This window comes from Ovis canadensis, chromosome 8 (assembly GCF_042477335.2).
Source record: "Ovis canadensis isolate MfBH-ARS-UI-01 breed Bighorn chromosome 8, ARS-UI_OviCan_v2, whole genome shotgun sequence".
NCBI lineage: Eukaryota > Metazoa > Chordata > Mammalia > Artiodactyla > Bovidae > Ovis > Ovis canadensis.
The window spans coordinates 13,418,804-13,445,070 of record NC_091252.1 but is presented as its reverse complement, the minus strand read 5'-3'; the positions used below and the strand labels follow the sequence as shown (position 1 = coordinate 13,445,070).

Below are 26,267 nucleotides of genomic sequence, written 5' to 3'. Positions count from 1 at the left end.
AAGAGATCAACAACTTAAAATAATTATATGTATGATTACTTTATATACATCATATTTATTTATTATATATTATCTAAATGATATCTCATGGTATGCACAAACCAAAAATCTATAATAGATACACAAAAAAGGAGAAAATAAATTCAAATATAACACTAAAGATAATAAATCAGAAAGGAAGAGAGTGAAAGAAAAAAAAAAGAACTACAAAAACAAACCCCCAATCCCTGGAGAAGGAAATGGCAACCCACTCCAGTACTCTTGCCTGGAGAATCCCATGGAGGGAGGAGCCTGGTGGGCTACAGTCCATGGGGTCACAAGGAGTCGGACACGACTGAGCGACTTCACTCACACTTTCACTGTCAATAATTACTTTATATAAGATGGTGGGATAGGAGGACATGAGCCATGAACAAATACCCCCATGAACACATCAAAAATATATCTACACATGGAACAGTTCTCCCTGAAAAATAACTGGAAACTGGCAGAAAGATGCCTGTACAACCAAGGCTATGAGAAAGATCCACATGGCATCAGGTAGGAAATGAAGAAAAGCGATCAGGTCCAGACCTGTGTTCCTGGAGGGGAGCTCAGTGGAAAGGGGAGATTACACCAGTAGACACCCTCCCTGGGTGGCCCACAGTGAGAGCTCCAGATCTGACGCCCCAGTCCTGGGGTCCTACATGGGGGAGACAAGCCGCCTGGCTGGTTGGAAGATGGCTGGGACTAACAGGTGGGCTATGGGAAGCCTGGACTCAAGCACACAGGTAAGGTACAAACTTCCTGTTGCAAAATAAACGTCATGGGTATGAAATGTGGAGTGTGAGGAATATCATCAATAACTGTAATAAATGTATATAGGGTGACACGCTGCAGCTAGACACACCGTGTTGATCATTTTGAAATGTACAGAAATCTTGAATCACGGTGTTGTATAACAGGAAATAACAGTATTGCAGGTCAGTTATACTTCAAAAACAAACAAACACAGAAAGATGAGATTTGTGGTTACCAGAGGCAGGATCTGGGCTAGGGGGAATTTGATGAAGGTGGTCAAAAGTTACAAACTTCCAGTTATGAAATAGATAAGCACTATGACTGTAATGTATAATTAGCACTGCTGTGACATTATAAATGAAAAGTTAAGAGAATACTGAGTTCTCATCACAAGGAAAAATTAATTTTTTTCTATTTCTTTAATTTTGTCTTCTACCCAAGATGATGTATGTTCATTAAAATTATCTAAAATTATACATCATTTCATGATGTATGTAAGTCAAAACATCTCTACACCTTAAACTTATACAAAGCTGATGTCAATTATATCTCAGTTAAGCTGAAAGAAAAAGAGATTGGAGGCTTTAAAGTTAGTCCCAAGTTCCAAGTTTAAGCTCTACCCAAACTAGTTGCGACCTTAAGCTACATTTCCCCACTTTAAGCCTCAATGTCTCATCTTAAAATGAGGACAAGAAGAATAAATTCGTGGGTTTGGTAAGCAATACCTTAGATGCTCCTGGGTGTCAGCTGCTCCGTGCTGTGTGACGATTATCAACAAAGGGCAGCCCTGTAAGGAAACATTGATTCCCTACCTGGAACTTACAACTAATCTCAGAGGGAAATCAGCTGAGGACACTGAGTGTTACAGCTTTGAAAGCAGCATGCTCTAAAGAACCGTACACTTGGTTGCATTTTTGTTATTCCACCTGAAAGTGAACAAAGAGATGAGGAGGGTGTACTGAAGGCCAGGGCCCTGCTGGGGAGAGGAGGCCCCTGACACACAGCACATGTTTGCCCCTGGTTCAGGGCTTCATTCTAGTGCCGAGTCATTGTCATTTGCTGTATTTTCAACTTCTCCTTCCAGTTCGTTTCCTGCGTTCAGTATTTATGAACATAGACCATACATTTTTCATTTCCTTCGAGTTTCAATTTTTATACATAGAATCAGTTGTGCTAGCAACATGGCAAACTGCTCTCCAGAATAAACAAAATTTCCATTTTCCAAGGTCTCTTTTTTTGGCCTGATGAGCTTGACTTTTATTAATCACAATTACCATTATAAATGGAGTGAACATGCAAATCTACATCTAACAGAGTGAACTATACATGGTTTTCCCTCTTCCGAATTAAACTTTTCCACTTTCTCCTTCAGTAGGGCCTAACATGTTCTCTATGACATTATAACAATGAAAACCATTTCCAAATATAGGGGCCAGATTAAGTACATGGTGGTAAAAAGTGACATTTATGAGGAGGTTTTAATAATATGGAAGTAATGTTTCAACTACAGCAAGATCGTAAGTTTACTCACATACTATACCTCAAATAGGGTGGGGCGGGGGAAGGTCCATTTTTTTTTCCCCCTTTATAAGCTATTCCTAACTCCCTTTTGAACCCTTTCTCAACTGGATAATGGAGGTGTGGGGGAAAATATGAGAGGGAGAGCTTAGATTTTAATATACTCCAATCTAGTTTATAAACTGCATTTGATTAATAGTTTAAATAATCATTTAAGGCGACTCAGCTCCCTTGGGATATACAGCCCAGCTCACAGGTCCTCCCTACTCCCCTCTCCTCCCAGGTGGTATCTGGATGTATGGCAGAGCGAGGCGGCTCTCCTTGTCTTACAAGATCCTTTGAGAAGTTTCTATTGCCATGGTCCTCTCAGCGGTGACCTCTTAGTCCTGACGCCAATATCTGCCTGATCCTTGGTTTTCTCAGAGCCTCCAATTTGCCCAGCTAGGGCAAATACGAACCAAAAATGCTACCTTAGCTGGAGTCAGGAGGAACCAGGAACTTGATACTCATCCTCTTCAAACCACCCATCTCAGTTTTCCACTTTCTTCCAATCAAACACAAAGGCAGGGACAGGGTCTCCCGCCTTCCCCCTTTCCCTGAAATTATACTGGAGAGAATATTGACAGAAGGGAAAGAGTTTACTGATAAGGAAATATACATCAGAAAACATCTCATAAATACCACACTCATTTTGTAATTTATTTTTTTAAGCTGTTTTATTTTATTTTATTTTCCTTTCCCATCTTTATTCCTTTAAATTTCTTTCTTTCTTTTTTTAATTTTAAAATCTTTAATTCTTACATGTGTTCCCAAACATGAACCCCCCTCCCACCTCCCTCCCCATAACATCTCTGTGGGTCATCCCCATACACCAGCCCCAAGCATGCTGTATCCTGCGTCAGACATAGACTGGCGATTCAATTCTTACATGATAGTATACATGTTAGAATGCCATTCTCCCAAATTATCCCACCCTCTCTCTCTCCCTCTGAGTCCAAAAGTCTGTTATACACAGCTGTGTCTTTTTTCCTGTCTTGCATACAGGGTCGTCATTGCCATCTTTCTAAATTCCATATATATGTGTTAGTATACTGTATTGGTGTTTTTCTTTCTGGCTTACTTCACTCTGTATAATCGGCTCCAGTTTCATCCATCTCATCAGAACTGATTCAAATGAATTCTTTTGAACGGCTGAGTAATACTCCATTGTGTATATGTACCACAGCTTTCTTATCCATTCATCTGCTGATGGACATCTAGGTTGCTTCCATGTCCTGGCAATTATAAACAGTGCTGCAATGAACATTGGGGTACATGTGTCTCTTTCTATTCTGGTTTCCTCAGTGTGTATGCCCAGCAGTGGGATTGCTGGGTCATAAGGTAGTTCTATTTGCAATTTTTTAAGGAATCTCCATACTGTTCTCCATAGTGGCTGTACTAGTTTGCATTCCCACCAACAGTGTAGGAGGGTTCCCTTTTCTCCACACCCTCTCCAGCATTTATTGCTTGCAGATTTTTGGATCACAGCCATTCTGACTGGTGTGAAGTGGTACCTCATTGTGGTTTTGATTTGCATTTCTCTGATAATGAGTGATGTTGAGCATCTTTTCATGTGTTTGTTAGCCATCCGTATGTCTTCTTTGGAGAAATGTCTATTTAGTTCTTTGGCCCATTTTTTGATTGGGTCGTTTATTTTTCTGGAATTGAGCTGCATAAGTTGCTTGTGTATTTTTGAGATTAGTTGTTTGTCAGTTGCTTCATTTGCTATTATTTTCTCCCATTCAGAAGGCTGTCTTTTCACCTTGCTTATATTTTCCTTTGTTGTGCAGAAGCTTTTAATTTTAATTAGATCCCATTTGTTTATTTTTGCTTTTATTTCCAGAATTCTGGGAGGTGGATCATAGAGGATCCTGCTGTGATTTATGTCGGAGAGTGTTTTGCCTATGTTCTCCTCTAGGAGTTTTATAGTTTCTGGTCTTACATTTAGATCTTTAATCCATTTTGAGTTTATTTTTGTGTGTGGTGTTAGAAAGTGATCTAGTTTCATTCTTTTACAAGTGGTTGACCAGTTTTCCCAGCACCACTTGTTAAAGAGATTGTCGTTACTCCATTGTATATTCTTGCCTCCTTTGTCAAAGATAAGGTGTCCATAGGTGTGTGGATTTATCTCTGGGCTTTCTATTTTGTTCCATTGATCTATATTTCTGTCTTTGTGCCAGTACCATACTGTCTTGATGACTGTGGCTTTGTAGTAGAGCCTGAAGTCAGGCAAGTTGATTCCTCCAGTTCCATTCTTCTTTCTCAAGATTGCTTTGGCAATTCGAGGTTTTTTGTATTTCCATACAAATCTTGAAATTATTTGTTCTAGTTCTGTGAAAAATATGGCTGGTAGCTTGATAGGGATTGTATTGAATTTGTAAATTGCTTTGGGTAGTATACTCATTTTCACTATATTGATTCTTCCAATCCATGAACATGGTATATTTCTCCATCTATTAGTGTCCTCTTTGATTTCTTTCATCAGTGTTTTATAGTTTTCTATATATAGGTCTTTAGTTTCTTTAGGTAGATATAGTCCTAAGTACTTTATTCTTTTCGTTGCAATAGTGAATGGAATTGTTTCCTTAATTTCTTTTTCTACTTTCTCATTATTCGTGTATAGGAATGCAAGGGATTTCTGTGTGTTGATTTTATATCCTGCAACTTTACTATATTCATTGATTCGCTCTAGTAATTTTCTGGTGGAGTCTTTAGGGTTTTCCATGTAGAGGATCATGTCATCTGCAAACAGTGAGAATTTTACTTCTTCTTTTCCAATTTGGATTCCTTTTATTTCTTTTTCTGTTCTGATTGCTGTGGCCAAACCTTCCAGAACTATGTTGAATAGTAGCGGTGAAAGTGGACACCCTTGTCTTGTTCCTGACTTTAGGGGAAATGCTTTCAATTTTTCACCATTGAGGATAATGTTTGCTGTGGGTTTGTCATATATAGCTTTGATTATGTTGAGGTATGTTCCTTCTGTTCCTGCTTTCTGGAGAGTTTTTATCATAAATGGATGTTGAATTTTGTCAAAGGCCTTCTCTGCATCTATTGAGATAATCATATGGTTTTTATTTTTCAATTTGTTAATGTGGTGAATTACATTGATTGATTTGCGGATATTGAAGAATCCTTGCATCCCTGGGATAAAGCCCACTTGGTCATGGTGTATGATCTTTTTAATGTGTTGTTCGATTCTGATTGCTAGAATTTTGTTGAGGATTTTTGCATCTATGTTCATCAGTGATATTGGCCTGTAGTTTTCTTTTTTTGTGACATCTTTGTCAGGTTTTGGTATTAGGGTGATGGTGGCCTCATAGAATGAGTTTGGAAGTTTACCTTCCTCTGCAATTTTCTGGAAGAGTTTGAGGAGGATAAGTGTTAGCTCTTCTCGAAATTTTTGGTAGAATTCAGCTATGAAGCCGTCTGGACCTGGGCTTTTGTTTGCTGGAAGATTTCTGATTACAGTTTCAATTTCCATGCTTGTGATGGGTCTGTTAAGATTTTCTATTTCTTCCTGGTTCAGTTTTGGAAAATTGTACTTTTCTAAGAATTTGTCCATTTCTTCCACGTTGTCCATTTTATTGGCATACAACTGCTGATAGTAGTCTCTTATGATCCTTTGTATTTCTGTGTTGTCTGTTGTGATCTCTCCATTTTCATTTCTAATTTTATTGATTTGATTTTTCTCTCTTTGCTTCTTGATGAGTCTGGCTAATGGTTTGTCAATTTTATTTATCCTTTCAAAGAACCAGCTTTTGGCTTTGTTGATTTTTGCTATGGTCTCTTTTGTTTCTTTTGCATTTATTTCTGCCCTAATTTTTAAGATTTCTTTCCTTCTACTAACTCTGGGGTTCTCCAATTCTTCCTTTTCTAGTTGCTTTAGTTGTAGAGTTAAGTTATTTATTTGACTTTTTTCTTGTTTCTTGAGGTATGCCTGTATTGCTATGAACTTTCCTCTTAGCACTGCTTTTATACTGTCCCACAGGTTTTGGGTTGTTGTGTTTTCATTATCATTAGTTTCTATGCATATTTTGATTTCTTTTTTGATTTCTTCTGTGATTTGTTGGTTATTCAGAAGTGTGTTGTTCAACCTCCATATGTTGGAATTTTAAATAGTTTTTCTCCTGTAATTGAGATCTAATCTTAATGCATTATGGTCAGAAAAGATGCTTGGAATGATTTCGATTTTTTTGAATTTATCAAGTTTAGATTTACGGCCCAGGATGTGATCTATCCTGGAGAATGTTCCATGAGCACTTGAAAAAAAGGTGAAATTCATTGTTTTGGGGTGAAATGTCCTATAGATATCAATTAGGTCTAACTGATCTAATGTATCATTTAAAGTTTGTGCTTCTTTGTTAATTTTCTGTTTAGTTGATCTGTCCATAGGTGTGAGTGGGGTATTAAAGTCTCCCACTATTATTGTGTTATTGTTGATTTCCCCTTTCATACTTGGTAGCATTTGTCTTACATATTGCGGTGCTCCTATATTGGGTGCATATATATTTATAATTGTTATATCTTCTTCTCGGATTGATCCTTTGATCATTATGTAGTGGCCTTCTTTGTCTCTTTTCACAGCCTTTGTTTTAAAAGTCTATTTTATCGGATATGAGTATTGCCACTCCTGCTCTCTTTCGGTCTCTATTTGCGTGGTATATCTTTTTCCAGCCCTTCACTTTCAGTCTGTAGGTGTCCCTTGTTTTGAGGTGGGTCTCTTGTAAGCAGCATATAGAGGGGTCTTGTTTTTGTATCCATTCAGCCAGTCTTTGCCTTTTGGTTGGGGCGTTCAACCCATTTATGTTTAAGGTAATTATTGATAAGTATGATCCCATTACCATTTACTTTATTGTTTTGGGTTCGGGTTTATACACCCTTTTCGTGTTTCCTGTCTAGAGAATATCCTTTAGAATTTGTTGGAGAGCTGGTTTGGTGGTGCTGAATTCTCTCAGCTTTTGCTTGTCTGGAAAGCTTTTGATTTCTCCTTCGTATTTGAATGAGATCCTTGCTGGGTACAGTAATCTGGGCTGTAGGTTATTGTCTTTCATCACTTTAAGCATGTCTTGCCATTCTCCTGGCCTGAAGAGTTTCTATTGAAAGATCAGCTGTTATCCTTATGGGAATCCACTTGTGTGTTATTTGTTGTTTTTCCCTTGCTGCTTTTAATATTTGTTCTTTGTGTTTGATCTTTGTTAATTTGATTAATATGTGTCTTGGGGTGTTTCGCCTTGGGTTTATCCTATTTGGAACTCTCTGTGTTTCTTGGACTTGGGTGATTATTTCCTTCCCCATTTTAGGGAAGTTTTCAACTATTATCTCCTCAAGGATTTTCTCATGATCTTTCTTTCTGTCTTCTTCTTCTGGGACTCCTATAATTCGAATGTTTGAGCGTTTCATATTGTCCTGGAGGTCTCTGAGATTGTCCTCGTTTCTTTTAATTCGTTTTTCTTGTTTCCTCTCTGATTCATTTATTTCTACCATTCTATCTTCTATTTCACTAATCCTATCTTCTGCCTCCGTTATTCTACTATTTGTTGCCTCCAGAGTGTTTCTGATCTCATTTATTGCATTATTCATTATATTTTGACTCTTTTTTATTTCTTCTAGGTCCTTGTTAAACCTTTCTTGCATCTTCTCAATCCTTGTCTCTAGGCTATTTATCTGTGATTCCATTTTGATTTCAAGATTTTGGATCATTTTCACTATCAATATTCGGAATTCCTTCTCAGATAGATTCCCTACTTCTTCCTCTTTGGTTTGGTTTGGTGAGCAACTCTCCTGTTCCTTTACCTGCTGAGTATTCCTCTGTCTCTTCATCTTGGTTATATTGCTGCGTTTGGGGTGGCCTTTTTATATTCTGGTAATTTGTGGAGTTCTCTTTATTCCTCACTGTGGGTGGGGTTCTATCAGTGGCTTGTCAAGGTTTCCTGGTTAGGGAGGCTTGTGTTGGAGTTCTGGTGGGTTGAGCTGGGTTTCTTCTCTCTGGAGTGCAGTGGAGTGACCAGTAATGGGTTATGAGACATCAAAGGTTTTGGAATAATTTTGAGCTGCCTGTATATTGAAGCTCAGGGGAGTGTTCCTGTGTTGCTGGAGAATTTGAGTGGTATGTCTTGTTTTGGAACTTGTTGGCCCTTGGGTGGAGCTTGGTTTCGGTGTAGGTATGAAGGCATTTGATGAGCTCCTATTGCTTAATGTTCCCTGAATTCAAGAGTTCTCTAATGTTTTCAGGCTTTGGATTTAAGCCTCCTGCTTCTGGTTTTCAGTTTTATTTTTACAGTAGCCTCTAGACTTCTCCATCTATACAGCACCGATGATAAAACATCTAGGTTAAAGATGAAAAGTTTCTCCACATTGAGGGACACTCAGAGAGGTTCACTGAGTTACAAGGAGAAGATGGAGGGGGTAGTTAGAGGTAACTGGAATGAGATGCGGTGAGATCGAAAGAGGAGAGAGCAAGCTAGCCAGTAGTCACTTCCCTATGTGCACTCTATAGTCTGGACCGCTCAGAGGTATTTACGGAGTTATACGGGGAAGAGGAGAGGGAGGAAGTAGACAGAGGTGACCAGGAGGATAAGAGAGAGGAATGAGAAGGAGAGAGACAAATCCTGCCAGTAACCTGTTCCTTAGGTGTTCCCCACCATCTGGAACACACAGAGATTCACAGAGTTGGATAGAGGAGAGATGGGGGAGAAAAGAGACAGAGGCCACCTGGTGGAGAAAAAGGAGAGTCCAAAGGAGGAGAGAGTGGTCAAGCCAGTAATCTCGCTCTCAGGTAAACTTGGGTAGTGAAGTTTGGGTTTTTAAATGTACAAAATTGACAAAAACCTAAGAGCAAAGATTAAAAATCTGTTTTTTAAGACAATGGTCTGCTTTTCTGGTTGTCTGATGTCCTCTGCCAGCCTACAGAAGTTGTTTTGTGGAGTTTGCTCGGTGTTGAAATGTTCTTTTGAGGAATTTGTGAGGGAGAAAGTGGTCTTCCCGTCCTATTCCTCCGCCATCTTTACAGTTCTCCCCATTTTGTAATTTAAAGAGGAAAAAAAAGCAAGGTGCAAAATGTGTGTACAGTATTATCAGAGATTATATGACATGTATATATGAGTCTGGAACTATACACATAGAAATTTTAAATACATTACATTTTTAAATTGCATGGACAAAATGTTATTACAGGGTTGTTTTTCAGCAAATACAAGTCAGAATTTGAGTTCAAAAATAACCCCACTTCTTGCAAGATAAACATCACTCTTTCCCAAGAGCTTTGTGCAATCCTTCTGAGACCACTGCCGATGGAATAGTAAGCCAACTGGAAGGCAAAACTCAGTGGGGGTGGGGGAATGCAGGAAGCATGTTTCCTCCACCTCCAATGGAAGACACCTGCAAAAAAATATGCTATTTTCACGTGTCATAATCATTTTAAAACATATGAGAAAACTGTAGCTGCTCTTAATATTGGTAAGTCCAGGAAGCAGGATATCTTGTTTTTGCTTTCTTTTGTAGATCACTAGACCAATCTAAAAATCGAGTGTATGAACCTGGTGTTAAAAAGTTCCAACGTCAGCAAGATAACAAGGTAAGACTGTATTTTTATATTGGTTTTAATTGTTGAATTAGAATTCTGAAGGAAATTAAAAATATTTCAGGGCCTGACTCATATTTTAAATAAAGATAAGAAAAAACACTTTTCCTTTATTTGCCAGGCTTTTTAATTTTGTGTTTTAAGAGGGAAAAAGGCAATTCCTGGTACAAAAAGGATAGACAGACACTGGCACTAATTGAAATATGTAGACACAACAGTGAGATTTCAGGGGAAAAAAAAGCATATTATATTTCTAACCTTTTCTTATAAAAATACACATGCAGTTTATCAAATGCATTTCAACAGGTTGACTTTTTCATAATCATTATTTATATACCTGGAGTTGAGTAATTATATATATATATATATATATATATATATATATATATACACACACACACATAAAATCTTGTGAAATGTCTTATTTCAAATAATCAACTAAAACAAAAATATGCAGGAGAAACAAGATTTGTGAACAACGAGCATCAAAAATTCCTAAAAGTTCATCCTCAGATAAAGGTTTCTTCCAGTGTTCTAGATGTCTCTTTCAAGATACTCATCCATTCAATCTTTTTTTTTCTACTGTAATTTTATTTTACAAAGGGAAATAACCTATCTAATAACCAAGTTAGCATAAGAGCTTTTAAAATAACTTTTCAAAAAATACCTTGGACAATTGATAGCCTAAAATAACCTAGTTTCAAAAATTATACCTAATCTTTATGGTAAAAATGAGTGTTAATCAGCCAGTGTCCTGCCCAGTCCACCTGAAGTCTCTCTCTCTCTCTCTCTTTATATATATATATATATATATATATATATATATATATATATACACACACACAGTGCTAAATGGAAACAAACATGACAAAGCTTGCAACTGAAACTCATCATACAGTCCATATACAGTCAAGAAGGATGCTGAGGCCATCACACCACACACACACATATCCAAGGGTGCACAAAGAATAATGTGTGCCATTTTTATTGCCTAAAACAAAGAACATTGAAAAGACAGGAAAGGGTCAGACTTGGGCCATCAAATGACAACGGGACACAGGATCTGGTAATAAAATCTCCCGGATGAAGTGTACACCAACTGAATCCAGAAGGACCAGGGAGAATCAGAAACCACATTTCAAATGAAGCAGCAGTCTGGAAAAATAATGCTTGGAAGGGCACATGGTGACTGATTCACAAGCTACTTGCCACTCCTGCTTCGAGATACTGATTCAGTCTGAGAAAGTTTAGGAAGAAATTGAATACATTCTCAATAGGTTGTAAAGTTAGAGATATTTGGGGGGAGGACATCTCCCACCTTTCAAAAAATATATCCCAAATGACAAGCATATTATCTCATCTGCCAGCAGAGGTAATATTAGAATGAATCACTGGTTTGACCTTGGGTGGCATTTCTTAATCTCTTAAAAATATTTATTTTCCAGGTAACTATGAAAAGAAATTTGAATTATGGACTATAGGATATGAAGAATTTATCAAGATTGGGAAGGAAATTAAAAACTGGAAGTATACAAATTATCGTTTAATCTATCTCAAGAGAAATGACTTGCTTTCTCAAGGAAAACTGGATTCACTCTCTCAAACTTCTGAAAACCTAGGCAGGCATATCCACTGGTCATCAAAATCCAGGCATGTAGTCAACACTAAGAACCAGAAAACATCACATTTCAAATAGAGAAGACTTATATACTTGAAGACCAATAAATTCTGAAGAAAAAGCAGCTTATTATCAAAACCCAAAACACAATCAGTGAAACATATTAAATATTTTGGTTATTTCTCAGTGTTTCAGTCAAGGTGATAGCAGACCAGGTTTTTGTCCAGCCACCCTTAAAATATTGCTCACCGACCATCTACAAGTGCAACTTATTATTTGGGGGCAGGGGGGTGGGACTGACCATATACCGGGGAATAGAGCTCTTCACGTGTTAGGATGCACATAAAAGATTACGCATGCAAGGAGGTTCAGAATGAATGCATATGGGACATGAACTGTGGTGAGTACACAGATGCTCCACACTTCAGTGTCCGTAACTCACACACCTCTTCAGTTCTTAGGCATACTAGTCGTGTAAGAAATTGCTGTTTACACAGTAGATAATTTTGCTGCCAATAATTCCTAGGTTGTTCCTTTGAAGAACTGGGATATATATACCATGGAAAAAATCTTACTTTTCTTATAACTGCATATACATATTTTAAAGGAAGATATTATATTGGGGGGAAAAAGTGAGGTTGTACATTGTGACATAACTAATTCCTCTTTCCCAACATGGATGAACTCTATTTCTACAATTTGGTAACTTCACTGGGTAATCCTTGACACCAACTGTGGTGTGTGTATAGGTAGACTGGCATCAAGGTATTCTAGTCCAGCCAGTTTGTAAGGTGCATTTAATGAAAAGTGAATTCCTCCATCTCTCTCTCAAATGTTCAACTATCAGTTATACTGGATGCAAAACTTTAATTTCAATAAAATATGATATGTACTATAGCTCCATAGATTTATAATGTGTGTTTACTAGGTATCTCCTGGATTTGCTTTATAGATTATGGTCAATGATTTTAAGCATGCAAACCCTTGGGAAACAAAATCACTATTTGTCTTCCAAAGGCATAATAACTTTCACCCCTATTCTCATCCCAATCCTCCCCAAAGTGAGGAGTGATGATATGGGACGGAGACTTTGTGTGTCCTGATAAAGTGCTGCAAAGCCAAGAATGGTGGCAAGACATGTACCTGCTCATTTCCATGGCCTTGGAACTCCCCAGAGGAAAATGTGCTTGTCAGAAGCCTGACAGGCCAAGCAGAAGCATATAAGAACAATTCCATCAAGACAGGAAATGAAAATCTAACGCCATTCCCTCCCCATAACGTGGCCTCCCCATCTACGTCAGTTGTGCTGTAACTACTACAGAGAATGTCACTTTGGCTAAGGAAAGAGAAGTGGGCAAGACTCCAGCTTCTGTGGGGAAGGGCTCCTGTGGAAGCAAATGTCCCCCACCCTTTGGATCACCCACTTTTTGGTCTTTTCCAACCGCTCAGAGAGGAGCTGCTGAGGTAAGCTGGCCCGACTCCCTGCCGTCAGAAGACCCTTCTGGATCACGGTAGGCTTCACACAAGTCAGCCTTCAGAGACCAGCTGTCTCTCAGGGAGAAGGACTCTTCTTTGGGTCCCCAGTTTTTATATCCTGTGTCACCTCACAAAGAGACTGATGAGGGTCTGGGGAAAGGCAGCCAAGATTTGGTTTCTCTTTAATCTAGGCAAAGTGGCTCACATATGATCCTGCTTTTCCCTGGAGGGAGAACCCAGAAGTTTGGGGTCAGAGCTCAAGGACCTTCCAATTACCCAGGTTCCTTGCCTGTTTCTTCGCCTCCTGGCACAGAGTGTCCGGTGACTGGACCAACTTCAAGATCCTCGCTTCTCCAGTTTATTCCACTGGCCTGGAGGCAACATGGCAACACATGTAACATTTACAACTTTGCAACACCTTGCAACTGTATGAAAAGCACAAGAAGCAAGAGGAAGTTCTACATAGAAAGCATTTATTATTTGTATTTCCAGGACATCAGTATTTAGGACAGTGTCAGATACACATCTTAAGGAAATAAGGAAAACTTAAGTAACAGATATAATTCATTGAATTTTCAAAATGAAAAGAAAACAGCCAATACACCTGCTTGGATCTGAAGGTGAGAGTCCGGTACAGGTAAAAGTTAGGATTGAAGATTTTCTTTTTGATGTGAACTTTTTCCTGGTTATCTCCTGTTGAAGACTAGGACATACATTAGGCTAGTCATGGGGAAGGAAGGCTACACTGATTTGACCTGAACTTCACTGTCCTCCAGATCTGGTCCAGGAATGGGTAGGCTTGACCTCTCGAAGGATCTCTATTTCATCCTTCCACAAGGCTTACGCACAGAATGTCCACTGGCCTTCCCCAGCATACCATTTCTATATGCTAAGAATGTATACACCAGGCCTGTCTCGGTCCGGGCTCAGCAGGGCCATGCGTTCTGCTCTTGCACTGCATACAGCTCATGCTACAACTTGGGGAGGATCTAGGAGCGCTCGGCCCCCCACACCGCATCAGTGCTTTCCGCCTGGCATGCAGCTCTTCAGGATGCACCCCGGTTCTTTCTCTCCCATCCGCGCCTCTCTCTCCTTACTGTTACAGCTGCCCCCGCCCCCTGCCCCTGCCTGTCCTTACTGTAATCTTTAGGTATCTTCTGCCCTCCTCTCCCTTGTTAATTTATCTTCTAGGAGAAATGAAAATACTCAGTAATTGTTACTGGTGGTTATGCGATACAGACAAGAGCTGCCACCCCTTCTGAAGATGGGGAGTGACAGGGGAGCAACCCTCTGCCAACCCCCAGGGGTTACTCGAAGAAGTCTGCTTGCTTTGATTGCACGCTCCACGAGTGGGGTGAAGGCACGTCTCTTTCACGGTCTAGAACTCAATTACTCGAGCTGTCTGGATCTCTGTTAACCTCTCACGTAAAAGCAGTCAAGTCTAGCACTAACACTGTGATAATTCACTGACTGATTCATCCAATACTATTTATTCTACTGATCTGGTACTCTCAAGGTGGTTCAGGTGAAGAAACCAAAGATCTCCCTATTTGGATCCCCTGAGAACCACTGCAATAACCTGTGAATGAAAACAGCTGTTTGAAAATCCAATTAATAAAACTACAAGACCCTCATTATTCTTTGAGCCTGTGAGTTTCTATTCTCTAAGTTTTCACAAATACCACTTGGGTTCCACGTAAGATGCTATTTTCTTTTGTGATCTGACATGATCTTCTGTTTTGCTCTCTACAAAAGGGTTCACTATGTTGCTGGAAAGCTGTATAAAAAGTCACTATAGGACGCAGAAAGTAAGTTACAATAGAACGTTTTTTGTGCAGGCCTGGGCTCCTAAGTGCACTCTTTTACTTCTTCCTCATGTTATCCTTTGAGACGGTGCCATCTACTCAGACTCACAACTAAGAAAACTCACTTCTCTCTTACCATGTGAGTATTAGAGAAACTTTTTCTCCGAGCCTACCCATAGCTCACAATATGTATCTTAAATGTGTTAATGAATTAGGAATTCCACTATAGTTGAATGTGAAACTTTCTGTTTTCTCAGTTTTAATATTTTATGGACATCTACCTTTACAAAGCATATGCTAAGGAAGGAACTGGTACTGAGCAAGACAAGCATTAAGAAAAATTGACTCTTAATGTAGAGTATGCTGGTTTAAACTTCTAATTTTATATCCCAATTAAAATGACTGATTAAAATTTAAATTTACATTTGATTCATCCAGTTTTCATCTGGCATTTCTGGGTTTGACTGCGAACACTGCAAGAAGCTGCATCCACATTTTTCAGAACGCCACTATTTCCTCCACTATTTCCCTCAAAGGATGAAGGGTCCTAGGCTTCTCCAGCAAAGGGGCTTCTGCGTGGGTGGTGCTGTTATATGGAGGTGACTGGAAGTCTATCTGAACTAGGGCAGGTCTCCTGGAGTCAGAACTCACTCAGGAGACTACTTAAAATAGATGTGTTCCAGGACAGCTGTGTAACACAATTAGCAATAAAATGACTTCAGGCTTAAGACTGACGATAATTTTATCAGCTATTAAAGTAAAACACTATAAAGATCTGTAACAATGCTTTGCTGTGATATATTTCTTTTTTAAAAAATACTCTTAATTATTATTTCTTAGCTAAACTTTTTTCTGTACCCTTCAGTGATTCAAAGAGCATAAAGGTCAGGCCCATTTCACAAACCCTTTGAGCAACTAAAGCTTTCCAATGCCTAGATAATGATCTGTGGCATCATAAAGAAACTTGATTCGGACAGGATCTGAGCTGTAAAAACAGAAGTAAACTGCTCTCAGAGCACTAGGTTCCAGTCCGTGCTTGAGATGGGCATGGACTGTGATACATTTCCCACAAATTCTTCACAACTTTAAGTTCTCTCGTTTCCATAATTTAACCTATGTGACGAAATGCCTGCATGGATCTTGGACACACACAAAATTGTTTCTGGAAACAGTACTAAAGACACAGGCATTAAAAATCTATTTGGTTACTAAATTTTCTTCCAGGACTCTACTTGCTACCAGTTAAGAAAAAAAGCTTTTAATTCACTATCCTGTACAAATAAAAACACCAGTTAAAGCCAAGTGATAAGAAGAGGAAGAAGAGGACATTTATTTTCAGTAACCAGACCTTCTGTCACCAAATCACAGGGACCGCATGACCCAGGGGTGGGTGAGTCTATGCAGTAATACAGCTTTCAAAGGATGATCACATCAACGTTCTCAACAGGACAGACAGGACCATTTAATTTCTTTAACAGAAGACCATCATTTGCACAGTGTCATAATAAATAAATATCTCTACACTAAGACACATTATGAGAGAAGCAATTCTGAAAACAGTGTCTGGCTCACAAGCTCTAATCTAGTCAGCTGGGAAATACTTTCCTAACTGAGGTGGCTCTCTCTAGGAGAAAAAAAAATTACTAGAAATTCATTTCAAAGGTTTAGAGTCTTTGAACATCAGGGGAAAAAGGTACAGAGAATAATTTTATTTTCTAATTTTATTCTAAAACACAAACAAGACTCCTTAGGACTATGTCAACATAACTCCTTGATGTATTTCTGTTTCCAAATTCCTAATATGAAAGTTAGAAATATTAGGCTTGAAACTGCTGACATTTGATCAAAATTAAACAGCACACAAACAAAAACATTTTTTAAATTATCAGTTACATGAAACAAGCAATTTCTAAGTTTTTGAATTACAAAGCTTATAAAAGAGCTCTACAATTACCAGAATCTCAAAGGCCAAAAAAGACAATAGGAATTTTTTTAAAAAAACAGGAGAGTTTTGCAGCAGAACACTAGATTAAAATCACATGAAACAACTTGGACAAGACTCTGATATAAAACTGCAACTGAGATGAAACTGAAATATCTGAATTCAGTCAGTTAAGCCAAACTGCCTCCTAACACCTATTTCTTTTTCTAAATGAAACAAAAGTTATCTCAAAACTTTCAAGCCTTTAAATGATCGAAATTTCCTTTATCTGTTCATGGAGTGTAAGAACATATTCTTATAGCAACACAATGTGAGAGAAAAGCAGAGCAAATCTGTGCAGAATACTATGTACCTTCTCTATCAAAGATTGTATCAGACACATCAAGGCTCTCTCCAGAATTCTAGAACTTCAGGTAAATTGCTTTACTCAAACTAAGACGTTGCGAAACAGTGGGGGGGGGGGGGGGCGGATTTCCACCTTTGATGGAAATTTCCATGAATTTCTGAAACAGTGAGTAAGGAAGGATACAGCTTTCAGATAAAAAACACCGGTGCCTTGATCATTCCAAGTGCCTTGATTTTTGTAAGAAAACTGAAGTTAAGTTTTCTTTATTCCAGTTTTATGGGACTGTGGCCTCCTTAAAAAGCAAGAATTCTGCATTAAAAAAAAAAAAAACAACAACTTCTTTTCCTAGAGAACAATTAAAATGGATTTAAGGTAGTCTGTTGGCAAAGAAAGAGAGATGTCAGAGTCTGTCCAAGTGTAACAAGTATCACAATGATGAGAGGTCTAACAGTTACAGCTGGATACAGGAAAACAATTTTTCGGTCCCAAAGTCACTACCATAATTAACCTTGATTTAACAAAAAGCCATGATTAGTAAAATCTGTTCACTTTGTGTGAGTAATCCTAACTTGATCGTGGAAGGGTTCAAGCTCTGGGGCACACTCCCTACCTAGTGCCACGGCGAGGCCTCCCAGCTGCAAGGGTAGCGCACCTTCTACTTGAACAGATTCTGCAGCATGGCCGTGGCATACGTGGGCCTGGCCTGCCTGCTCTCGATTGCACTCTGGAGATACTGGATGCCTCCACAGCGCTCCCAGATTTCTTCGAACTGTCTTGGCAGAATCTCAGCACCGCGCTTTCGAGTCAGGCCTGTCTCTTCAAGATTCAGCTCACACATCTCCATGTCATCCTTCCCTGCATGGATAGAGACATCAGAATTAACCATACCTCCTTTCAGATCTGTTTACTGTAAACTTTATTCCTGAAATGTCCACCAGTTGTCACAGATTTGAGAACTTTTAAAACTTTATTTCCTTCCTCGAAGGTTGAAATTTGCTTCATAAATTCATCAGTAAGAAATGTGTCCTCCCCCAAGCACACCATTTCAGAATATAGTGAGGATGCAGGTGGTCCAACAAGTTACCAGGGTTAAGAGAAATGCCACATTTCCTTAAACCACTACAAGGCAACCTATATAATTAGATACGAAAGGACACAGACAAATTTCTGTGTGCTCCACGAGGACACAATCCAAACAATTGATTCCACGCTGTAAATAAGTTATCCTCAACTGATGTGATTTAACTGCAAAACTCCATTCCTCAACCCTGAACTTCACTGCATTATTACCTTAGCCCATTTCATTCAGACGGTATGCACTACTTTTCTGCTTTATAAATGTTTGTTCTTGGGAATTGTACACACCAGCCACGAGGAGAATGGGGGGCTTGTCAGGATGAAGCTCCATCTGCCGGGCGATCCATGGTCCATCAAAATGGGCATACCACCAGCCTTTCTTCTTATTCTGCGGGTCTTTGTACTGGTCTGCGGGGCGGATGAATGGGATGCGGAAGAAACGCTGCTGTCGGTTCATCTCGATCTCCTGCTGCCTGGCAGGGAGCTGGGCTGCCGGGTTCTGCTGAGCTGTCACAGGGAATAAGGACAGTCACCCAAGGGATAAGGTAAACAGTCTTTAATCCTAGAATGCACTACCAATTTTTTTTTTAAGCTGAGACAGGGGGTCCTAATAGTGAATTTAAAACAAAATGTAAATATGAATTCTCTACAAATGAATACAATTCAAAGCAGGATTTTTTTTTTTTTAGAATATTCTCTCCCCCCACACACCCCCCAACCACCAGCACCACACCACCAGCACCACTGGCAGCAGCAATAACAACAGCAGCCCCCAGCAATTCCCACAAATGCTTGCATCCCTACCTAAAATGAACTCATGCAATGAACTCACACGGCAGGAAAGCAAACTAGTTCTGTTTACTAGATTTATAGTTTTCCTCCAAGGAGTTCATACGAACACTGCAGAATGATTTTTATGGGACGATTTATGATGAAACAAATAGCAATTTTACAAATCTAAGGGATTCTAGATATTAGACAATTTAACCACAATTTCCTCAAAGAAGTGAAAGACATAAAAGTTTTCTCATTTGCCAACTGATTTGGGGATTTAAAATGGCCAAGATAACACAGGTATTTTATGAATAAGATTTAACAACTTCATGACAACAAAACTGTAACAGTGAGCATGAACTTTCACTCAGATTTACTTACTCTGAAATTAGACTTCTCTTGGAATAAAATCCATTGTAGTAAGTGGAACGTGTATAATATTTGGTTCTCTTTGCCAATAGAAAAGAAAAATCCTTGCTTTTCTGTTAACACTGAGTATTGAGCTCACAGTAACCTCTTTTCCCTTGCTCAATTTTCATTAAGGTTGTTTTTTTTTTTTTTTTCCTGAAAACACACAGTTCTCTGGGGCAATGACTTTACATCTTCAGGAGCATAATTATGGTAAATCTGCTTGATATTCTCTATACTCACAACTTTAAAGGTAGACCAATCATTTACTGCAGCTCAGTTAAGAATCTCACTGAAACTAAGTATGTCAATGAAAACTTATATGTCTAAGTCAAGGACAGTCACATGGCTTTTGTAAGACTTTCCAAGTACTGAAAGGATGAAATTACTCTTATTCTACCTCTTGCACCAACAGCAAAAGCTATAGAGCAGCTGAATTTATTTCTGTGCAAACAACAGAAAGCAAAAAGCAGTTAGCAAAGTTGTATATGCCTATGAGAAGAGAGTCCCAGCTTTATTAGTGATTTAAAAAAGCTGTACCGCCTTCAGCATGTTACCAGAGATGAGCTTATTTATCCTCTCATTCCTAGTCCCTTAAAACAACTTACAGTTCAGTGTTTCCACTTCGAGTTTTAAAAACTAGCTACTCTTCAGGATATACACTAACTCAAAACTAAAACAGTCTATTAAAAGGACTAAAAGGAAAAAACCCTCCCTTCCATCTTAAACAGTGAATTAGAAAACAAGGTCCTACTGATCAAAACATACTAGATACCAATGGCCACACATTAGTATAACCTACTTTTTTTCTTTCAAAATAACAATCTCCTGTTGGATAAAATTAAGAAACCCAACAGAAAGCCTTGGATGGCTTTTTTTTTTTACTAATGTGAGAAAGCAAACTGTATTTCAGAAGCCTGGAAATGAACAGTCATCCGGAAAAGTACAAAGATACAGCTGTGGAAAGCTTAAAACTAATCTTCTAAACAACTATTTCTTTCACATTCAATTGTTCTTCTAAAGTGTATGAAAATGTTTCAAATCTTTAAGTTTGTAAGTTACTAGAAGCAGTAAAAAATAATTATGTGCAACCATTTGGCAAATAAATATGGCATCATATTCAAATCATTACTGTTCAACTGATTCTAGAAGAAATTTACTGTACACTAAGATGACTCAAAGATTTTTACATTATCAAAACACATGTATCATAGGAAGCTATAGAAGTATCAGAATAATCTTCTCTTCCTAGTAAGAGGTATTCTATTAAGCTGTGTATATTATCACATGAAAGTCAAATCTCTTTGGACAGAAATCCTTATACTATTACAGCATTTGAAACCAGCACCTAAAGTTAGTCTTTATTCTAAAAGACTAGCTGCTCATTCAGATAGAGTTTTGCTACAATAAGAATTGTTTATACTCAGCTTAAAATGCTAGGTTTTTTAAAAAGGAAGCAATTTGGTAAAATAGGGACTTCCCAGGTGGAGCACTGGTAAAGAGTCCGCCTGCTAGAGTAGGAGATGCAGGTTCAATCTCTGGGTTGGGAAGATCCCCTGGAGCAGGAAATGGTGAGCTGCTCCAGTATTCTTGCTTGGAAAATGCCATGGACAGAGAAGCCTGGCTATATAGTCCATGGGGTCGCAAAGAGTCAAACATGACTGAGCGACTGAGCACTTTGATAAAATAACAGATTAATTAAATTTTTTTCTACAAATATATTTTGGAGTGATCCAAATCAAAGTACTATCTCAAATTAAGTATCTTAGTACATATAAACCAAAATTAATGTACTATAATTCACCTTAAAATTGTAGCAAAACAATGTCTAGAAGAAGTTAGTACTTTATATTTTTAACCCATCTTCCAGTTAGCTCATGAGTAAACCACCCATTGACTTACGTGAATTGTTCAAAAATGGTGCAAAATCTGCGAACAAATATTTTATGTTGAAGAAAAGATAAAAATGCCAAAAATGTTAAATAAGCATTCTTCTAATTCATAATGATTTCCCATCAATGGAGGTGGTGACTAACAGATAAATTCCCTATCCATAACCAAGTACTCCTATAATAACCTACAAGTAGATGCTGCTTTCCAACTTTTAAATATCTATTTTGATTATGTTTGGGGGACATCCTGCTTGATAGACATACAAAGAGGACCAAAATTTAATTTTTAAACACAGCAATATCCAAATAAAAATCCAAAACAGCAACTGAATAATCAACATGAGAGTACCATTAAAGTATTACTAGAATTTTTGTGGGGGGGGGGGGAGAGAATAACTCATAAATTCACTAAAAATGCTTTTTATATAGAGAAAAAGCACTACCACACTTACATATACTCAGCAGGTTTTAATTTCTTCACACTGTCTTAAATCTTAAGCTGACAACATTTTTACTTAGGGACGATGAAATAAAACTACTCTCCAAAGTCACTGTTTCAAGCAAGTAAATATAAATCTTTACTGGGCAATTTGCTACTGCCCCCCGAAATTACTTCCGAAAGCCTCTTTCCAGGGTAAATGTGCTGAGGGGCATGCTCCCCTACTACAGCAAAAGGAAAGGGGTTTCTGAGCTTCCCAATTCCTAACTCTTCAGAACTAATCATGATTTGCCATCGTCTACCTCTTTAAGGCAGCAACACCAAGGTTATATTTTTGTTAATCGCTAGGTTGTCATCATTTTGCTTTCTCAAATTAAGGAATTCTAATCCTTCTAAATATTAAATTGCAGAGCCATTGCTTTTATAAGTCAAGCAGCTGCACCATTAGGAAACCTCCTGGAGAACAGAATTTTCTCAAATAAGCATCTTGGTGCTCATCACCTTTCCTTTTAACTGTATTCCTGTGTCAGAATGAATTTTACATGAGAGGAAAAGAAAAAGAAAAATGTACTTTTCAGAGCCGAAGTTACATTTTACCCTGAAAATGCACCATGTTCAATTGAAACTCTCTGAAGACTACACATATGTGGAGTATGTCCATATACAAGTCCTAGTTTTGTTCACATATCAGATGGGACCCTTGGGAAATTTTCTTAATCTACTCTGTTGTTCTTCCCAGTGGTACATTATGAATGGAAACAGTATGGGAACCAGTAAGGTAAGCCACATTTTATTTGCTCCTTTTGGGGCAAAGCTGGCTGAGTAAGGTGCCAAAGTTTGGTTTGATACAATAATACAATAAATACTTACATATTCATTAAAAATGTGGATGTCAAGTATGATAACATTTATTTCTTTAAAGAAGTGCAATCATTCAGATGTATAAATTTTAAAATAGAACATAATGAAAGTCAATCAGTTGAAGGTCATGATTAGAACATTACAGCTAAAGATTATTGCTAAAAAGAATACTCCTTTGCCATTTTCACAAAACACAGCAACAGTGGTAGGAACATGGTACAGACAGTGAACAGAGAATGGAATCACTGTGTCATCTTCAATTCCCAGAGACCAAGTTTGAAACCAGAGAAGAGTGTGGTAGTTACAGAAGAGCAATGTTTAGAGGGCTTTCCACCTGCCATCTCTTAGTCGCAAGGCAAGCTTACTGCTCTTTCAAGAGTCTGACATTCCGACTGACGACACCCATAAGCAGTCACTAGCACGTCCCTTCCTCAATCTAATCTTTGCAACAGCTTAGAAACACTTAAATTTTACCATCTAATTGCCTTTCATCAAACACTGTTTTATTTGCTAGGAAGGTAGTAAAGAGACAAAATACAACCGTGAGCTCATTTCCTAAGTCAGCTTGGGTCATGCATGGCTAAACTATACTATCAAGAATTGGGGATATACCTCTTTAAAAAAAAAAGATATTAATAGCTGTCATCTTGACAGTAACTAGAATTAACCTAATAAACTGCTCCTGTAGCAAGTTGAATAAATGAAATTCTAACTATTAAGACTGAAATTACAACTCACAGTTATTCTTACTTAATGTTAAAGCTAGTATGCGCTTTTACTAGGTTATGACTCTTCTGCTGTATTCCCAATTTCACATATACAGCAAAGTAGCAAGATTCATTTTTAGGCCTCAGTCAAAAAATCAAATTCTGGTTGCGGGAAAATTCTTCTAAACCAAGGTACTATTTCTCACTCTTATATTTTCACAGTATTATAAAGTGAATCAGACACGACTGAGTGACTTCACTTTCAAATTTCACTTTCATGCACTGGAGAAGGAAATGGCAACCCACTCCAGTGTTCTTGCCTGGAGAATCCCAGGGACGGGGGAGCCTGGTGGGCTGCCATCTATGGAGTCGCACAGAGTCGGACACGACTGAAGCGACTTAGCAGCAGCAGCATTTGCAGTAAATATTCTTTTTTCATAGTACTCTTTATATTTCTACATTTAATCTTTTCATATGTCTGTATATGCATATGTGGAAAGAATATGTATCTACAGCATTATCACACAACTTCCTCAGTAGAGGCAATTCTTACCCCTAGAAATTATCTTAACAAGTAAATTCAATACTTGTAAAAAAAAAAAACATGACTTTAAAGTATTATTTACCTAACAGAAATAATACTTTGAAAGATAAGCCATTACGGGTGTGTTAAGTTCAGTGGACCCACAGTTCTAAAGTAAGACGAAACTTGGAGAGTTTTACCCAAATGCCTTATGCATAGTTACATGTAATTATACACATATACTTTGGAACATTCAGAAGTACAGATGTGTTTTTACCATAATCAGTAACAGACTTTGGAGCACGCTGTTCTGTTTCGGTATTTCTCTTCTTGTTCTTGGATTTCCAAGCATGATACACTTTTAGTCGCCTATGAAATTCTTCTCTGCAAGCTGCCAGGAGCTCAATATCTATCAGGTACACAGAAAGATTTAAAAAAAAAAAAAGCAATTAACATCCTAATTTAGTTCTCTAGCATAATTATTCTTTGGCAGAAACATACATATTTTTAAATGAAGGTTTCATTTTTAAATTAACAGTACAAAATCAAAAGTAAACCAATTATTGCCAAAGATGAGTACTTTCATGGTAATACTATTTTTTAATACTTACAGAGCATTTTCTTATGCATAACTACTATCTTATATCTTTACTCCACACAAGAACTCTGGACCAAACAGGTCTTTTATAGATAAGGAACTTGGATCAGAGAGGTTAAGTCATTTGTCCAAGGTCATAGACCAGAATAACAGAATAAGAAGTCACTGTGCTCGAATATAAGCTAGATTTAAAAGCACCACGTGTCTTACATTTGTAATTATGCAGATAAATTCAGTGACAAGGGAAAAAACAATAGTGAGGCATCCTGTACAGCTATGACGTCTGAGGTCCTAGTTACAGTGTCCCAAATTCAAATACTATGACTGACACGTGAACACAACTGTGTGGGATCCCTTGGATACAGTATTTTACTCTGTTCTGTTGGAAGAAAAACAGCTTTAAAAAGGAAAACCTCCACTGCCATTTTTCACTCTACATTTATGGGCCAAAATTCTTGCTGGGATAATCCCATGGACAGAGGAGCCTGAAGGGGTATAGTTTACGGAGTTGCAAAGAGTTGGCCACAACTGAAGCAACTGAGCTCACAGACCAAAAGGGTCTGATACACAGGCATTTAGCTATTACGAATAATGACAGGAGTGCTCTGAGCTGTGCTTAGTCACTCAGTCGTGTCTGACTCTTTTGTGACCCCATGGACTGTAGCCTGCCAGGCTCCTCTGTCCGCGGGGATTCTCCAGGCAAGAATACTGGAGTGGGTTGCCATGCCCTCCTCCAAGGGATCTTTCCAACCCAGGGATCGAACCTAGGTCTCCCGCACTGCAGGAGGATTCTTTACTGTCTGAGCCACCAGGAAGCACATGTTAGGAGAGTCAGCCACTGATACAGCCCTAACTGTAACTTCTCTGTGCTCTTCCTCTCTGGCCTGCAAAATCAATTTAACTTAATACCTGTCTTTTAGCTTTGTGAAGAAACTAGGTCTTCACGCAAGGTGTGAGTAAAAAGAGAATGGCTTCAACTAATTTATATGAAAAAAATTCCCACCCCAATCTAGGTATTTACTTGCCAGCTATGGAACCGTCCCACTTTTCATCCTCCTTGTACACTTACCACAAGAAGTATTGATGGTATCTCGGAGTTCTGCGTATTTCCACTTACTAAGATCGTGTTTCTTGGTACCAGCAGCCGCCTTGGTGGCTTGTACAGCAGGGCCTCTGTAATTATTACATTTTTACATATTGAAACTAGAAACACAAAATACTGACTAAATAGGCAAGAAAATGAACCTAAGTTTGCAAGGTGGAAACAACTACTAGAAAATATAATTTTTTTATCTTTAATAGATGAGATTAAAAATGGTATACTATGGAATGCCCAGGCAAATTAAAATTTTCCACTGCATCATTTTTGTATTAGATTTTAAATTGGAACTTCTGATTCCAATATTCTAGTACCATGGACTCAGAAGTTCTGATTTAAATATTTTTAAATTTAAAATTTTTAAATACTTGTTTAAATATTTTACCCACATCTGTTTAAATATTTTAACTCATGGATATATGATCAAGACTTAATACATTTATATATATATAGTATATATATATATATATATATATATATTCCTCAAAATCAAAACCATAATGAGGTATTACCTTACACTAGTCAGAACAGCAATCATCAAAAAGTCTACAAATAATAAATGCTGGAGAGAATGTGCAAAAAAAGGGAACCCTCCTATGCTGTTGGTGGGAATGTAAATTGGTACAGCCACTATGGAGAACACTATGGCGGTTCCTTAAGAAACTAATAACAGAACTACCATATGATCCTGCAATCCCACTCCTGGGCATATATTCAGAGAAAACCATAACTGGAAAAGATACATGCACCCCAATGTTCATAGTAGAGTTATTTACAACAGCCAGA

The 26,267-nt window shown here is 38.1% G+C and overlaps 2 protein-coding genes across 6 annotated transcripts in view; one reads left to right on the top strand and one right to left on the bottom strand.

Moving 5' to 3' along the window:
• The window catches only part of IMPG1 (interphotoreceptor matrix proteoglycan 1), a 185,578-nt gene extending 173,147 nt beyond the window's left edge, over positions 1–12,431 (top strand). The window contains exons 18-19 of the mRNA XM_069598931.1: positions 9,838–9,910; positions 11,362–12,431. Of these exons, the coding sequence (XP_069455032.1) occupies positions 9,838–9,910; positions 11,362–11,397 (109 nt within the window). The 3' untranslated portion in view covers positions 11,398–12,431. The remainder of the gene's footprint in view (positions 1–9,837; positions 9,911–11,361) is intronic.
• A 3,690-nt stretch (positions 12,432–16,121) lies between these two features.
• MYO6 (myosin VI) overlaps positions 16,122–26,267 on the bottom strand; it is a 157,902-nt gene continuing 147,756 nt past the window's right edge. For 3 of the 5 annotated variants that reach the window (XM_069598030.1, XM_069598033.1, XM_069598031.1), the window contains 5 exons: positions 25,452–25,555; positions 24,062–24,193; positions 21,265–21,291; positions 18,469–18,687; positions 16,122–17,958 (listed from right to left, as the gene is read on the bottom strand). In XM_069598030.1, the coding sequence (XP_069454131.1) occupies positions 17,759–17,958; positions 18,469–18,687; positions 21,265–21,291; positions 24,062–24,193; positions 25,452–25,555 (682 nt within the window). In that variant the 3' untranslated portion in view covers positions 16,122–17,758. The remainder of the gene's footprint in view (positions 17,959–18,468; positions 18,688–21,264; positions 21,292–24,061; positions 24,194–25,451; positions 25,556–26,267) is intronic. The other 2 variants (XM_069598032.1, XM_069598034.1) reach the window with 1 other exon arrangement.